At 36.6% G+C, this 18,211-nt stretch overlaps 1 protein-coding gene across 1 annotated transcript in view; it reads left to right on the forward strand.

The window, feature by feature from the left end:
* SLC6A15 (solute carrier family 6 member 15) overlaps window positions 1-18,211 on the forward strand; it is a 47,174-nt gene that overhangs the window by 10,447 nt on the left and 18,516 nt on the right. The window contains exons 2-6 of the mRNA XM_075552743.1: window positions 965-1,435; window positions 7,393-7,550; window positions 8,114-8,240; window positions 11,266-11,447; window positions 15,316-15,426. Of these exons, the coding sequence (XP_075408858.1) occupies window positions 1,147-1,435; window positions 7,393-7,550; window positions 8,114-8,240; window positions 11,266-11,447; window positions 15,316-15,426 (867 nt within the window). The 5' untranslated portion in view covers window positions 965-1,146. The remainder of the gene's footprint in view (window positions 1-964; window positions 1,436-7,392; window positions 7,551-8,113; window positions 8,241-11,265; window positions 11,448-15,315; window positions 15,427-18,211) is intronic.

Below are 18,211 nucleotides of genomic sequence, written 5' to 3' on the forward strand. Positions count from 1 at the left end.
ACTTGGGACATTCTTTAAAAGGCTTTTTATAGCCTTGGCAGTCTTTTTAAAGCTCTGAGGAGAAGCTCTCCTATGTTTACTTATTTATATTTTCAAAAGTTCTATTATTTTTATTCATTGGTTTGTGAACACATTTTGTGCACTTGATCCCTTTCTGGATAGAGAAAAGGGTACAAGAAGTCACTTCCCAATATAAAAAGGGGGTGAGGGAAATCAAAGTGATAGAAGTGTTTTCTTGACTTGTTTGAGATTGTTTGCATACATACTATGGCTGTTTACTGCTTTCTTTCTTTATGTTATTTTTTAGGCACAGGAGTATCTGTTCTCCATTTCCATTTAACCATGTGTCACTTTTGCCTAACATTCCTAACCTTTACTATGACAATGGCTGGGTCATTTAAACTATACCTGTGATATCATTATTTGGGATGTATTCACATCAACTGAGTGACTAAATTAACATGCAACCAGAAGAAATTCTGTATGATAATATTCCTGAGCTACTGTGGAATTCTGTATGATAATATTCCTGAGCTACTGTGGAATTCTGTATGATAATATTCCTGAGCCACTGTGAAATTCTGTATGCATTTCTATAAGGAACCAGTCAAGGTTAGGCAACGAACGATGCAGTCAGAGAGAATAGAAGAAAGCATGTAGAAATGTAGAAGAAATCATAAAGAAGAATAGTCTCTAAAGTCTATTAATGGACAGGGAATACCATTATGTTTTAGGGTGTAGCTGAAGTCAACGTGAATTTTGCCCGCAGGAGGAGGGTAGCTTAAAGAGGACATACTAGAGCTCGTGTGCTTTAGGAAACATTACACTTTGGAATGCCTTGAATAATCATGTTTTATAGTTTATGTTTCTAGAAATATGCATCATTAAAATGAATTAAGAGGGTGAATTAATACTTCTAACATTTTCATAAAAATATTTGTGATATTTTTATTTGTCTTTATAGGTGTCTACAAACTATTGAATGTACAGATCCAGGATCCTCAAGACTTTGTCACCTTGAATCAAGGACTTATTTTATATATTTCTTGGCTTTTACTTAACACCAAGTTAGTTATTTTTTTAAGGAAATAACGTAATTTCACTAAGTGGATTTAAAAAAATAAATAACACTACACAGACTTTCCAATGCCTAAAAACAGCAAGGTCGTTAAAAGAGAATTGGACGATGAGGTTATTGAATCTGTCAAAGACCTTCTTTCAAATGAAGATTCAGCTGATGATGCTTTTAAGAAGAGTGAGCTAATTGTTGATGTTCAAGAAGAGAAAGATACAGATGTTGAAGAAGAATCTGAAGTTGAAGATGAAAGGCCAGCTTGGAATAGTAAGCTACAATACATCCTGGCCCAAGTTGGATTTTCTGTCGGTTTAGGGAATGTGTGGAGATTCCCATACCTATGTCAGAAGAATGGGGGTGGTAAGTTCTAATTGTCTAACTGATACCTTATTATAGTCAATTGAAATAGTGTTTCTCAAGTAGCATCTGTTCTTGTTACAGTCTTATTATTTTAGAAACTATGAATTCCATTGTATTAAGCAAGTGGAAATTCGTCTGAGGAAAGGTAACCCAGATCTGTTTTAAGATACATTTCCGATCTGTTTCTATTAAGGTAGATTGGCTTGTAAGAAATATGTAATTATTTGAGTGTCCTGATCTACAAATTCTTTCTGTGGATGTTATAAATACTTCAGAATGATTGATCTTCACTTTTTTTAGGAGTGTGTGTCTCTGAAGAATAGTCTAAAGGTTCTGATATAAAACAAAGTTAGGGGGAAAAAGACAAGCACTTCTTCCAGAGGCTTACTAACGTTGAAAGTTGAGTTGGCTTAAGCTTTACAAAGGCAAAGATGACATATACTTTAGAGTGATCATGGTCTTCAAGTGCTCACCAGAAATTAATAGTCCCAATTGAAGGGATGGAAACATAAGAAGGAATACAATGGCAGGTATTTTTTTTCTCAGATATCTTTTATAGTCAATTCCCTACATTAAAATACCTTGAAAACAGTGTTCAACTTCAAAGAAAGCTTTAAAGAAATTAGTAGCCTTAATTTAAAAAGAAAATGCCTGCATCACCCTTTATATTTAATTGGACATAATTCTTAAATAAGAAAATTTGGCAAGAAAAAAATTATGCAAAGAATTGGTTGTTCATTTCATTTAGGGTATCAAAATCAAATTCAGCATTGTATTAACTAACAGTTGAGTTGAAAATAATCCATTTCCATGAAATCTGTTAAAGTCAGTGAGGTAACTACCATACTTGCATATTCATTAAGCCAGGCATTTCAGCCCACATAGAAAAAAAATCAATATTTTGTAAAGTGATTTTGACAGGATAAAAATATGGTTTTAGTTTTTAAAGTAACTTTAATTAATCTAAAAAGCCTTTCATAAAATTTAGCCATTAAAATGTAAAAATTCTTCTTAGCCATGAAAAGAGATACTAGGGCAACACCAAACTAGCAGAGAAGAAGCACTAAGAAGTGGAAGAAGGGAGAAAGTGATGGTGGGGCAGGAGGAGGCAAAAGGAAACAGAGGCAAGCTCTAGGACACAGAGTCATAGATAGGGAGATTATCAGAGGTATATACTTATGAAATACATTAATCCATTAAAATAGAGGTATTGGCCTATGCATTTATAAGGCAATACACTGAGGCTACAGAATGGCCTTGGTACTCGGCTCATACCATCCCTCAATACAAGAACACTTTGTTCTAACAAATTGGCGTTCTGTGATTCTCAACCCCACTCCCCACCCCCCACTAACATGATAGCTGAAGAAAAAATGGGTGCATAAGCAGATGTGGTGAAGACAAAGGATGGTCCCTGGCTATTAAAAGATATAGCGTCTGGGGTCTTAAAGGCTTGAAGTTACACAAGTGGCCATCCAACAGTGAATCAACAAGCCCACATGGAAGAAGCACACAGGCTATTGCAATCATGAGGTGTCATCGAGACCGGGCATTGGGCATCAGAAGATTTAACAACAAACAGTAAATAAACAAACAAAAAGCATTGGTGATAATGGAGGCGGGTTGGAGTGGAGACCGAAAGCCCATCTGTGGACAATGGAACATCCTCTACAGAGGGGTCACAGGGAGGGAATGAGTTAATCAGGGTGCAGTAGAGCACTAATGGGTCATGCTACATACCTCTGATCCCTTGAGGCCTCCTCACTCTTCTCCCCTCCCCTTCCCCCGCTATCATGACTCCAGTGCTGCTTCCCAATCTAGACTAGACGGGAGCATGTACATAGGTATAGGCAAGAGATAAAACTCACAACACATACAGGAAAGGGGATAGAGACACCAAAAGGATAGGGGGAAAGAGGGGAGAGGTGGGCAGAGAGGGGGTTACTGATCACAATGAATGGTACATAACCACACACACCTGTCCAGGGGGAAAAATAACAGAAACCAAAGGGGAAGGAAGACACCAGTCAGTGTGAGATTTGAAAATAATTAACAATCTATTATCTGTCAAGGGGCCTCGAGGGTTGGGTAGGGTAGGTGGGAGGGTTGGGGGTGGGGAGGAGCTGATCCCAAGGTTTCAATGAAAAGTAAATAGGAAAGAATGATGGAATATATGTACTAATATATGAACAAGAGTTGTAAGAGCCCCCAATAAAATGATCTAAAAAATACATTGCATACTATTACTAAAATGGAAAAATAAGTAAATAAATGAAATTGTAAAATAAAAAAGAGAGAGAGAGATACAGAAGTTAAAGAGTTACCGTTAAAGCGACTAAACATATATTAAGGTCTTTCTTCACTAATTGAGCCAGGCACAAAACAAAACTTTTGGAAATGTGTATATGACAAATTTACCTGAGAATTAAGATTCAATCTGTGGGGCTGGTGATAAATCATTTAGAGCCTTAGAAAGTTAATTACATCCCGTATGAATTATTTATCAAATCACCTATAAGCAATTATGCAGTACCTTTTTTGCTTTGTTTTTCTCTCCACCGTCCTTCTGGTTGTCATGATTGGCAGAAGATTAGCTCTAGCTACATATCACCTTGTCAACCTTTTTAAGGAAGAAGGTCATTATAACAGAATTGTCAGCTTGCTTTCCATTTAGGAAAACTTCTGTCGTGGAGAACTCTGAATAATTATGTATTTAGTAATCATTTGTAAAAATGACTCTTTCCATATGTAAAAGAATTCAAACACCTTTTATAGTATCATGTCCTCTCTTTTATTAACAAACACTAAAGAGAGATCTTCTCTATTATATTATATAAGTGGACTTTATTTCCACATGACTGTTCCGAGCACAAAATGCAGAACAACCTCAAGCCTTGTGAGATACCTGAGTAGTGACTTCTGATAAACCCAATAGCTCAGGGAACCTAAACTTATTACTTCATCTTTTGAGTTACTTTATGACTAATAAACTAAAAGGCAAAATAGAGAAAATATAAATAGATTGGTCTAAGCATATTATCCTTAAAGTACGATGGTTAAACTTATTAAGTGGTAAAGCATGTACAAGAAGAGGTCAGAGTTTGAAGTCAGTTCGACTATTTTGTCAGGCTCATTCCCACACTGGCCCTGAGGCTTTTAACAAGTCATCTCCTTTATTTGAACATAGTTCCCACATTTGTAAAATTGCACTTTCTTTGTGAAAATAAAAAAACGAGCAACTACATGAGACTTACTTGGAATTGTGAATACTCAATTATGTTTCAGTTTTTAATGTTTTTAATATTAGACTAATGTTAGAGAAAATGAAATGAGAAGGTTGTTCACAATTGACGGAGCAAAGCATCATAATGAATTTAGTCTTATTCTTATCCTCTCTCTTGCTTTGTAGCGGTGCACATGGAGAAACACTTATTCAGACTCTAAAATTATTAGAATATATTTCGATTTTAGGAAATATTTTTCATGTTAATATGTTCTTCCTACTAATCATTTTCGGAGTAGGATCTTCATAGTTTTGCTTTACTTCAGCCATACTTTAAAGCCACACTCACTGCCTGCCATGGAGTAGATGCCACCTCATAGAGACCTATGGAACAGGCCTCACGAGTTTCTGAGGCTGTTGCCCTCTATGGGAGTAGAAAGCCATCTTTCTCCAGCAGAGAGGCTGGTGGTTTCAAACTTCTGACCTTGCAGGTCCCAGCCCAACTTGAAATCATGATCACCAGGGCTCCTTGCTTTCCTACAGGTACCCCTTTATAAAATCAACTAAATCCAAGAGACTGAAAATCCATCATAGGAGGTGGAGATTATATAGCTGCCACTAATTCAAGGGAACACTGTGCAGTTTTTATTGGGGAGATATTTGGATACAGAGATAAACAATGGTTTTAAACATCCCTTGGAGAATAATTACTTGAACAATTTGAGAGCCCTCTAAAATATTTTTATTACAATTAGACATATATTTATAAAACCACAAACACGCATAGCCGGTAGCCATTTTCCCACCAAAGTCAAATTTGTATTACTGATTAAATTACCTGCTTGACATTATATGATTCCATAAAATTATAGAGAAAAATTTGAATATAAGACATCCTTTGAGTTTACTTAAATAATTTACATGTGGGTATTCATGTACTTATGAGAAGAAATCTCATACTTAATTTTAAAAATCCAATAAGTGATATGTAATGTCTGCTATTTGAATGGCATTGTCAAATCACTTGGTAATTTTTTGTAGTCACAGGTCAAATGTCTTATTTTGTGATTTACTGAAAGAATAATATCTTCAAGTATGTAAACTTTAGGAGAATAGTGCATGCGCTTGTATAATAGGCATTAGTGTTTTATGTAAATTATAAAGAATTATTTTGTCATAAAACAACTCACTTTAGTATTTTTGTTAACCATTCCACTAGCTTGCAGAAGCAGAAAACAAAAACAATGATCTATTTTTAAACTCCAATTTTCATATGAAGTCTATGTGTGTATAAGGAAGAATGGCATTTGTTTTGCTTTTTCTCCTTATTTCAATTCAGAAATTATTTCTTCTTACATGATGTTATTTGATAAATGCTTATGGGATAAAAAGTCAATTTTTATAGCACAAAACCATATTCATTTGAAAATGTCATTTGTCACTTTTAAAAATTTGTGAATTGAAAATTTGAATTCAATCATCTATTCATTTCCCTGGCCAGAGGGCTGAAGACCATAGCCGTAGGGATACCAAGGGCAATGGTCATAACATAGCCCACAAAGCCAACGTCTAAGCTCCCTTTGGTGAATGAGCACCCATTGGAGCTATCACCCTCAGAACCCCGGTGGCAGCGTGGATTACACCGTGGACAGCTGGGCAAACAATGAGACTTTCTGCTACCCTATCGATAGATGTATTGCCTCAGAAGCCCACAGGGACAGTTCTAATCTGTTCCGTAGCAATACTATGAGTCAAAATTGACTCAGTAGCCATGAGGGTTTTTGTTTGTTTGTGTTCTGTTGGTTTCTCTTTGTTTGGATGAAAGGAGAATGAAGAAAATTGAAGGTATATGGGAAAGCCTACTTCAATGGACTGATGAACCATACAAACATCTCTATGGCCTTGAGACCATAAGAACTAGATGGTGTGCAACTATCAAATGCTCAAAATGTGACCAAATTAGAAGTCTTTGCATAATGAGGGAGGAAATTGTAGAACTCAAAATAGGAGAAATGACCATCCTTATGTATGAGAAAGAGACTGGTGGAACCCTTGAGGCTAAGACCTTTAGTCACACTTCAGGTCTGAAAAGGAACTCGCCGCCATGGGAAAAGGTTAAACAATAATGCTAGAAGGCGAACAGTCACAATAAAGAGGCACACACACTTGAGAATAATCAACTGTTGCCTTAAAAATGGCAGCAGTTAACCAAGGACAGTATTCAAAAGGGTTGGAGAGAAGAGATGGAAACAGGAAACAGGTGAAGTAAGAGAAATGATGTTACAGTGAGGAAATTACAATCAATTCGATAACAGAAAATGTATATAAGTTGTTGAATGAAAAGCTAATCAGCTTTGTAAGTTTTTACCCAATTCGCTAGGCTGGTACATAATTTAATAAATGACTTACTAAACATTATGTGAATAAGATTTCAAGGAATTTGTCAATTCTCGTCAAGAAAATAATAAATTAAAGAAATGAATTATTTTATATAAAATAAGCTGTTTACCTGTTTAACAAAATGAAACTAAATCCATTTTCCTCTGAACTATTCTATAGCAAATTTTGATGTCACATTATTCAATTTTTAAAATCATAAAATTACATATTTAAAATGTTATCGGTATATACAGTACATAAAACTCAGATATCAACTTTCATGAGATAATTAACATTTAGGGTTTTCTCTTTTGTGAACAATGAAAACATAATCTATTTATTCTTGTCTCTGTAGGTGCATATCTTTTGCCATATTTAATCCTACTTCTGGTAATAGGAATTCCCCTTTTTTTCCTGGAACTTTCTGTGGGTCAAAGAATTCGGAGAGGCAGCATTGGTGTGTGGAATTACATAAGCCCGAAATTAGGCGGCATTGGATTTGCAAGTTGTATAGTAAGTTTCCCGCTATAATATGTGGAATAATTTTTAGCAGCAGGCTTGGAGTTATAATTTTCATATAAATTGAAACTTCTTGAGTGTGTATTCTATGCTAGTCCTCAATTATCTATTAAAAACAGCGCTGGACAACATGTACAATGTGGAAATACATGACAGCAGCTGTAGATACTTATATAGCTCCATCTCGTTAATCGATGTTCCTCAGGAGCCCTGTTAAGAACAATGGTTAAAGCACATGCTGCTAACCCAAAGGTGAGCAGTTTGAACCTACCACCTGCTAAGAGGGAGAGAAAGATGTGGCAGCCTCTTTCAATCAAGACTATGACTGATAGGTCAGTTCTACTCTGCCCTGTCGGTTCACGATGACTCAAAATGAAGAGCAACCATGTCAGTTTAGCTTTGGGCCTGAAGGCCTGTAAGATAAATTAGCTTTCTAAAGGGAGATCAATTTGTATCAAATGTTTCAAATCTAATGAGGTAGATTGTATTTTAAGCCTTTTGTTTCATTGTTTCAAAAACAGCATGGGAGTTTTCATGTAACACATTTTATTTTGCAGGTGTGTTGTTTTGTGGCGCTCTACTACAATGTCATCATTGGCTGGAGTTTGTTTTATTTTTCTCAGTCTTTTCAGCAACCGCTGCCTTGGGATCAGTGTCCTTTGGTGAAAAATGCTTCACAGATTGGTAAAAGCACAAGTTTTCAAAATAGCTCTTTTCTACAATAATGTTTAAAAAATACTTCCCAAATAGCCACTGTAATAAAGTCTCCTCAAATTTTGGATTAGCATACTCAGAAATAGACATTTGACATAATATGATTTTATTATCTTTTCCCAAGTTACTTCATCCAAGTAGTGTTATTGGCACATATCCACCTATCATCCCATTTCATCGTTCAGTCACATCAAGGAGAGTTGTGCAGTCATCACTGTTTAGAACAGTTTCTTCATGCTTGTGCTCATCTTTATTAGCTCCTCATTTAAGCCCCCACCATCAGTGAAAGAGATCACAAGCCATCAAGGGTTAGTTTGGATAATTATTTTGTGTGCCCTCTTAATACCTCATATTATCATTAAAATAAAGCATAAGGACAAAAAGAAAATTTTAATTGAACTAAAAATGGCTTATTTTGGGGGGGCAGTTTCATCATTTTCTCATTTATTTTAATGTCTCTTGAAATAACAATGTCCTTTATTTGCAATGTCTAATACAGTGGTTCTCAACCTTCCTAATGCCATGACCTTTTAATACAGTTCCTCATGTTGTGGTGACCTCCCAACCATAAAATATTTTTGTTACTACTTCATAACTGTTTTGCTACTGTTATGAATCATAATATAAATATCTGATATGCAGGATGTATTTTCATTGTTATAAATTGAACATAACCACAGCTGAATATAAAAAGACTGATCAACATCCAGATTAAGTGCCCATGGTACAGATTTTTTTTTTTTGCTGTAGTTGATGATTTTACATTTGCTGCTTTCAACAGAGCAGCTTCTTTCTACACAGTAGCCAATCTCTACACATGTGTGACTGGTTCGCATAAGTACATTATAGCACCAGCCCTGTCACATACATCTGTATTTGTATGTGGTGTATATGATGGGGTGGGTGCTTTGATGTCATCACACTGGATACTTGTATGTGGGCATATCTGCATGTGGGCGGACTCACTTTGGAGATGGATAGAGGATCAGTGTCTCAGTTTCTAAAACCATCAGAAATACGTGTTTTCTGATGATCTTAGGCGACCCCTGTGAAAGGGTCATTTGACTCTCAAAGGGGTCATGACCCACAGGTTGAGAACTGCTGGTCTAATAGAAAGGAAATGCAAATCACACATGTAATTTTATATTTCAAGTGGCCACATTTAATGAAAGGAAAATTAAGCAGATGAAATATCTCTGTACCTATTATACCTAGAATATCGTCATTTAAATAAAATATAAATTAGTTGCATTACATTTTATACAGTCTTCAAAATTTGCTGTGCATTTTATATTAAACCAAAACTTGCCACATTCCAAAAGCAACTATTGGCAAACAGCTACTGCTAATTGTACAGGTGGGAGAAGTAATCTGGTTTTGTTATAATAATTTAGAGAAAAGAACACATATTCTTCAGAAATGTAATGGTAAGAAATATCCATGAGGATGTATTAAAAGACTTCACAGAGTTTTTAGAAACACATTTAAAGATCATAGTAAAAATATATGTATATATGTATAAACTTTATTTCCCAACCTCAGTTCCATCCAGGTCAAAGCAATTGTAAGTGATGCTACCAGCCATTCAGTTTATACTGAAAGAACTGAGGATTCTGGGAATGTAGCCTTGTCAATGCAGTCTTCCTTGCATGATTAACTGGAGACAAATGGATTCCTTAAGTTGTCTTACCATATGTACTCGTGTATACGCCAAGTTTTCCAGCACATTTTTAATGCAGTTTTTGCAGTAAAATTAGGTGTCTCGGCTGATATTCGGGTTGGCTTATACTCAAGTATATACGGCAAGTTTAGGAAATGAAGTCGGAAAGCCAAATAGAACTCTAAGGTGAATGCCAAAAGTTTTCCCATTTAAACTCTCACACAGTTGTCCTTGTGTGATGAGAATGAACAAGAGGACTGCCAGGGTGGAGGAGGACTAGTTGATAAAGTTTTCCACAAGGTTTTCTGCCAAGCTTTCTCAAAACCTTCTCCTAACAATCAAATATTATTCTTTGGCCTTCCAGGGTGTCAATGAGTAAATGCCTGGTGCATCCCCCAAAACCGTTGCCATAATCCTTATTCATGTTCAATTTGATTTTGCCTTGATGTGTCACTTCTACCTTTTGGTAGACATTGCCTTGATTGAGCTTTGTCTTCAGTATACCAGTAAAGTCATGTTTCATCTCTTGTTATAATTCTTTGAAGAACTGCTTCAGGATCTTGATCTCAATTGTTTAAAAATTTCCATGAAAAGGTCTGCTCTTGTCTGCAGTTTGGCAGCCATCAAAGTTTGCTCAACATTAATTTTTCTGTCAGCGTAGCCATTGAAATCTCTGGTGTTGGCTATTGTTTCTACTGCTAATCACTAGAATTCCTCAATTAATTGGAACACACACAAGTTTAATTTTTTTCTTCACAAATGGATGTGGGTTGTCTTTTGCTGAGGACCCTATTTTTAACATCACCACATCCCTTCTTAGAATGTTATCCATTTGTAAACTGCTGATTTCTTTGGAACCTTCTCATAAGAAGCAGATGTTATTGTGCCTAAAATTGTTGATAAACATCACTTATTTCACAATTCTTCCACTCACACTTCACTGTACAATGTGATGTTTGTTCTTTCTTCAATATTAGCAGAATTCATATTGCTCTGATAGGGACTTCTCACAAATTGATGCCTCATCCTTCTTAGTATCTCAAACTAGATCCTGTTTAATTATGTTAAACAAAGTAGTACAAGTTTATTTTGCTGCAAAACCTATTTTGAGATCCATTAGTATTTTTTTTCTTAATACACATGTCTTGCGAATTTGTTTGAAGATCCTCAGATATCTTTTTATTATTTAAAATAGTTTTGCATAGCTTTTTATTCCTCATCATGAGTTTAAGTACTGTTTTAAAATGATAGTGCATTTCTAGAAAACATTCAGAATTAATTTTACCCTTGTTATTTGTATTCTAAAATGGTAAAGTGTTGCTTCTCTTTCTACAGTTGTAGAGCCTGAATGTGAAAAAAGTTCTGCCACAACGTACTATTGGTACCGAGAAGCACTGACTATTTCCAGCTCCATCTCTGAAAGTGGGGGCTTAAACTGGAAGATGACCATCTGCTTACTGGCGGCCTGGGTCATGGTTTGCTTGGCTATGATCAAAGGCATCCAGTCTTCTGGAAAAGTTAGTATGTGAGATCCCTTCCGGGTCCTACCCATCACTACTTCTGGGTCTCATACCTCTGCTAGAAATCTCCATGGGCAAACTGCAAATAGGGACTCCTTCCAAGTAGTTAACTAAAAAGAGATAAACAGTTTGGGAAAAAGTGATAGTTTTAAAAAGATATTTAAAGCAAGGTAAACTCTTCAGTAAGATAGGTGTCTTAGGGTAGAATATATCTTTTATAATCTTTCCTTATTTCATCCAGTTATCTTAGAATTATTTTTTGCTGATGCTTTAAACTCATTTCCTTGCAGTTTATTTTTCTGATTATGATTAGTTCTACTTATAATAACTGGAGGAAGTGTAGAATGCACAATTTACTTGATTTGTTTTATCCCATCTCTTAGTACATGCTGTACAAAATAAATCATTGCCTAATAGTTGCATAAAATTTTAAGTTTCTGACGACATCATTTTGTAAAATGTCTCAGGTGACGACACAGTAAAATAACGGATGGTAAAGAGGTAGTGATGAGGGCAGCGATTTTGGTCTAGCATGTTAAATAGACTTCAGCCTTTTGGGGGGTTTGCCTCTTTGTTTAAATTTTTAAAAAATATTATTGAGTGTGTTTTGGTGAAGTTTCATGCAGCTGTTTTGTTCCCTATTAAACAGTTCCTACATAGATTGTTCATTGACGTTGTCTATAGTCTTACCAATGTGTGAACATTCTCAGTAATGCTGTTCTGCTTGCTCTATTTCCTTGAGTCTAGTTTCCCTGATCCTTTACCTTCTCATCATTGTTTTAAAGTCATTGTTGTTTGGTCTGTGTGGATACATTTCTTGAAGGAGCATGTTCTTATATTTTGTGTGACAATCTGTTAAGAAATAAACTTATTTTAATAGAGGAAACAAGGTATTATTTTCTTATAAAATATGAGGGACATAACATTAAATGTAAATAATTTATGTTTAAAAACATAAAGTAAACATCTGAATCGTCACACGGCTGCAGAAGTAGAAAATTGGAGTGGGGATATTTAGTATGATTTGTTATGTGCCCACAAGCTGATTCTGAGGTACAGCAACCATGTAAGTCAGAGTAGATCTTCCTGATAGTGTTTCCTATGTGTTAATCTTCTTGGGAGCAGACTACCAGATTCTTTCTCCCAAGGAGTAGCTGTTGGCTTTGAATCCTTAGACTTCTGGTTAACAGCTGAGCACATAACCTTGATATTCAGTTCATCATGTATGATTGAACATTTCCTCTCCTTAGCAAAACTGTGCTGCAGTGTCATCCCTGAGTCCAGCTTATTAAAGTAATAAGTAAAATTGAAATAAGGCCAATCATGTAATTAGTCTACAATTTAAAATATACTGCAGAATAAAGGTAAACACTTTAAAGGATATCAATACAGAAAGAAAATTTAGTTTTATACAAATTATTTATGTAAAATATTTTAGTGAATATAATGTGATGGATATGAAAAACTTGATAGGACAGTCTTTGTCCTCAAGGAACCTGTAATTTCATAGATAAGACAGACATTACAGCATAATAAGTTTAACTATAGAGGCAAATGGAAAGGTCTTGAGAGTATAAAAACAGATTGAAATTAACCCGCTTTTGCCTGGAAGGCTTCACAAAAGAGTTAGAATTTGAGTTAAAGTTTGGTGGTCAACAGGAGATAGTTCAGAGAGAGAAAATCATGTGCAGGTAAAATACAGATGCAAAGCCCAGTGTCCTGAGTACTTCTGGTTCCTCGTTTATGATTTGTGAAATTTATGGGGGAGGTTGTATCCTGTAACTTTACCTCAGCTTTGAAAAGACCTTATGGGCATTGCTAAAACTGTCTTATAAATGGCTGGGACCATTTGCAAATGCTTAGTCTCTCAGGTATACCATTAAATCGTTAGTTTAGAAAAATCACACTTGAGGTCGTGCAGATGTTAGATTTCAAAGAGAAGAGGAAAGGTGGCAGGGAGGATCTGAGTGCAGGACGATCCGATCCAGAGACTGTCCCAATAAGGAATGTCATTGAATGTCATCGCAATGAAGAGCGATGTGGGATTTGTGTGGTAAAGTCAATTGTACTTAGTGATCATTTGGTTATGGGACATGTGCAAAGGTGATTATTAAGGAGATGTTAAAGTTATCTAGCTTTAAAAAAGATTGTATGTGGGATTTTTTTTCTGTAGTCGTTAGTTTGAAATTACATAATGACTTACATTGTTCATATGCCATATTTATTAGGGAAAAGTCATGATCAACTTATTCAGACTAATTTGTGTGTAACCTGCATTTTTATTTTTAAAACAAGTAGCATTACTGAACATCGTTTAAATCACTCAGGAAGTGACAAACTTGAGTTATATTAAAAAGAAAAGGTTAACTCTTTGGAAAAACTTCATTCATACCCTGGATAGCCTCAGTAAACTGTGACAGGAATCATGTACGGTACAGCGTTAACTCTAGAAAGATCCAGGTCATTTGGATAGATATGTTATAAACTAAAAAATTTAAAGGATGTTAAAGTAGGCCAGAAGAACTTTTTAAAATAGGGTTCCATGTAAAAGAGTTCTGATAAAATGAAATTTAGAAATATGGGTTAAGGGATGTAATCAATGTAATTGAAAAGTTAAAATAGTTCAAAATAAAACATACAGCCTTATAATATCAAAATTGAATCAAAATATTTTATTAAATAATGAATATTGAGTACATTGGTTATCCATACTAATGATTTTTTTCTTAGGATGTCCCACGTATATTTAAATATGGCTATCATCCGAGTAGGAATAGAGGAAATCAAAATTACTGTATTGCTGTATGTATTATACTGTCTTTGCCTGTGCTTTTTATTGGCGTTCATCCCTTCCTGCTGGAACCAGCATTTTTATGGCAGCGGTTCTTGCCTCCTTCCTTCTGCCTTGTAGTTCCGCCACAAATTCCCCGTTGACACCCACTGCGCACCAGCGAGCAGTGAGCCAGCGAAGGAAGCTCTCGCCCTCACACAGCTTATCTTTCGGAAGAGAGTACGAAAACAGACCAGGAAATACTGCTAGAATATTTCCGCATGCGCATTTCACGGCAGCGCATCCCCAAGGACAAACTTTAGGGAGTTGGGGTCAAAGGAGGAATGGAAAGAGAAAGCAGAGGAAGGTTGTGGGGTACATGATGGTGCATTGAGGGGATTGCGGTGGGTGACTTGAAATAAAAGGAAATGGAGTTGTGGACCATACGACCCCTCCGTTTAGTAAACCTTCACCCGGTGCACACTGAAAAGCTAATGAACGGTGCACACAGTCTGGTGCACATTTACGGTCACCGCGAATCCTCTTGTCAGCAATTGTGTAAGCACCATAAAGAAAAAGAAGCCAGGGTGCATTGTGAAGGATTACTGGGGAGTCCAGGGCGGCCAGGCGCGTAAAGGCCGTGCTGCGGGCCAGAGTGTTAAGAGGAGCTCTGGGGAGAAGATGTCCGTGGGACTCGAGTCACCGGAGGAGTGCGCCATGCGGGGCTGAAGGCCATGGCGGGCATCACGGAGGACACCCTTTGCTCTGCCTCTGAGGCAAGGACAAAACCCAGACCCACTGCCGTAGTGTAGATGCTGACTCGGGTCTCTCTCTAAATAGGGTTTCCCAGACTGTAGATCCTACCAGAGCGGACAGTTTCGTCTTTCTCCTGCCAGGTGGTTAATGGGCTTGAACTGCTGACATGCGTATGGCAGTCTAATGCTTACCTGACAACGCCATCAATGGTCAGATATATTCATAGCATGATACAGAAAATAGTAACCTTAAAAGTGTAGATACATATAATTTTATTTGACGACAGAAATGTAAATGTCAGTGCGACTAACATGCATGTGTGTATGTTTTTCTTTTCAGATCATGTACTTTAGTTCTCTCTTCCCATACGTGGTACTTCTATGCTTCCTAGTCAGAGCGCTCCTTCTGAGTGGCTCCACTGATGGCATCCGCCACATGTTTACCCCCAAGGTAGGTAGCCCGATTTTATTTTACTGTCATGGTCGTGAAAACGTGGCGCTTATCACTGAGAGTTTCCACAGTAAAAGTTAGCAGACAGTTGCTACAGCACGTATAAATTAGACCATCGTAGTTATGTTATCTTGTAGAAAAATCAGCTCTGAGAGGTGTATATCCATCGTTCAATTTAGCTGTAAGTGCCCTGCCTTTGTTAGAGAGTAAGGCTGTGGGTACTGCGACTTTAAGACTCCCCTTTTTATAATTAACCTGAGGGATGACTTTTAGAACTTTCAAAGCTTCATTTATTCTTCTCTAAATCCACGAATCTTAACCGATTTTTGTCACGTACCTCTTTGAGAAATAGATAATAGTTATCATATCATGCAAAAATCATCAAGCTACAACTAAAAGGACGTATGTGTTGCTTAGAGTGTCAGCAGGTCGGTAACCCACTGCCATCAAGTGGGTTCTGAGCCAACCTGTAGACTGCAGATTAAAAGCTCTTCTCTCTTCTATCATGCTATCTGAGAGAAAATTCATGCTTTCTTATTTTGATTTACTTTGAGAGTTTTACATTTTCTAGAATGGTATGTATAGTTTTCATTTTGAAAAGGCCTTTACCTTTCCCCCCCATCATTTTATTAGGGGCTCATACAACTCTTAGCACAATCCATGCATACATCAATTGTGTAAAGCACATTTGTACATTCATTGCCCTCATCATTCTCAAAACATTTGCCCTCCACCTAAGCCCATGGCGGCCTTTACCCTTTATAAATGATTACACATTTTAGGAAAATTTTCATTAGGCTTCAGAAAGGACCCAGGACTTTCAAAGTGTCATTCAGTTTGCTCCCATTGAATGCAGCTCTGTCACCTTGGCCCTGATTAATTAATCCTTGTGGACTTGCTGTCGTGATGTGATGGATATTGTACCTCACTTCTGATTTTGTCATTGTATCACAGACACAACTGCATTGTAGAGAAACAAGTTCAGACTCGGTTTACAAACTGATATTATTCTGAAGGATGAGCGGGGAAAGGGATTCATTTCCTTGAAATTCTTAGTCATCCTCAGTGGCTGCCTTCACACTGAAGGAAGGAAGCTGGGTGCTTTGTCTTGTTCCACATTTAAAGTCGGTGAACTTCTCCTCGGTGTCTGACTAGAGAAGAAATAGACATCTGAGTTACTTTATTAGTAAAATTGGCTTCAAATGGGCCATACATATGGACCAAAATGTCTTTACATTTATAATACTGAAAAAATGTTTCCCACATTAAAAATACCTAATTTCTATGAGAATGTCTAGAATAATTCCAAATATTTTATTTCATTAGATTTTCTCAAAATTTAAACTCTTTGATATTTACATGGGTCCTGTCTTTAAAACTACAACAGATTACAAAGCACTTCAAAACAGGACTAGGTATCACTATTAAAATAATGTTAATTTTTCCATCAGCTCGCGTTTTTTTGACTTGAGGAAACATGATATTATTTAATTTACATTTTTAGTAAAATCTTACTAATGAAACACAGGGAGTAAAACATAACACAAAATACAAGGAGAAACCAAATAAAACGAAAACAAACCCACTGCTCATGAGCTCATGCTATAGGATCTACTCCTCAGGGTTTTGGACACCAAATCTTCCCGAGAGCAACACCCTCATCTTTCTCCTGTGGAGTGGTTAGTGGATCTGAACTTTAAACCTTGCAGTTAACAGTCCGATTTTAACCCATTCTGTCACCAGAGCACTGTACTAGTGGAAAACTGAAAGGAACATAAGTTCAGAGTTTGGAAATTTGACTGAACAACTCTTTAGTAATCTGGCCCTTCCTGCCATCTAGTGGCTAAAGTAAAAGTATGCAGTCGAGTATGTTTTCCGCTCAGCTGCCATCACGCCATCACAGTGAATGTAGGACTGAGTGGAATTGTCTCTGTGGGAGTCTAAGGCTGTAAATTTTTATGGAAGTGGAAAGCCTCATTTTTAGCAGGCCAGTATTAACTTAAAATAGTAATGTAGCAATGGTCAATGAACAATGTGGATTTCTTAGTTAATTGTCATGTATTAAGAAGGAGAGCCAGGGTTACAATTATCAAAACGGAATCATTGAACCCTAGTTTTGGTAAAGTATGCATTTTGGAATCTATTTATCTTCAAATCTCATCCCACCCCAGATTTGCTATAGGACCTAAGGGCGGTCACTCATTTCTAAGATTCAGATAATAATTATAATAACCTCCTAGGTTGTTATGAAGATTGAGTAAAATAACTCATGGAAAGGCTTTATCTGCATCTGTCACTATTGTCCCATATGTTAGCATTACTGTGGACACCATGATAGGATAGTTTTCCCATATTTCATTTGAGGAAAGGGAAACTCTTTAAGAGAGGACAGACCACTTGCATTTGGTTTTACTATCAAATTATGAAATAGTAGAATCAGGATCTTCTGAAACTGTGGAGCTTATTCCTGACTGCTTTATTATTGATCCCAATAAAGGCAGTTACACAGCAGTGATCATGTATTTGGCTTTAATCCTCAAGGTCAGCAGTTCGAAACCTGTAGCCACTCTGCAGAAGAAAGACTTTCTACTCCCACAAACAGTTAAAGTCTGGGAACTCACAGGGGTTCTCTGTGAGTTGGCATCGACTTGATAGCAGTGCATTTGTTTTTGAATTCATGAAAACAAACATTTATTGGACATAGATCAGCTCCCCTAAAGGGTCACTGTGAGACAAAATCAACTCGCCAACAGCGGGCTGCTGCCAGGTGCGGCAACTCTAACTG

Source organism: Tenrec ecaudatus, chromosome 6, assembly GCF_050624435.1.
Source record: "Tenrec ecaudatus isolate mTenEca1 chromosome 6, mTenEca1.hap1, whole genome shotgun sequence".
NCBI classification, from domain to species: Eukaryota; Metazoa; Chordata; class Mammalia; order Afrosoricida; family Tenrecidae; genus Tenrec; species Tenrec ecaudatus.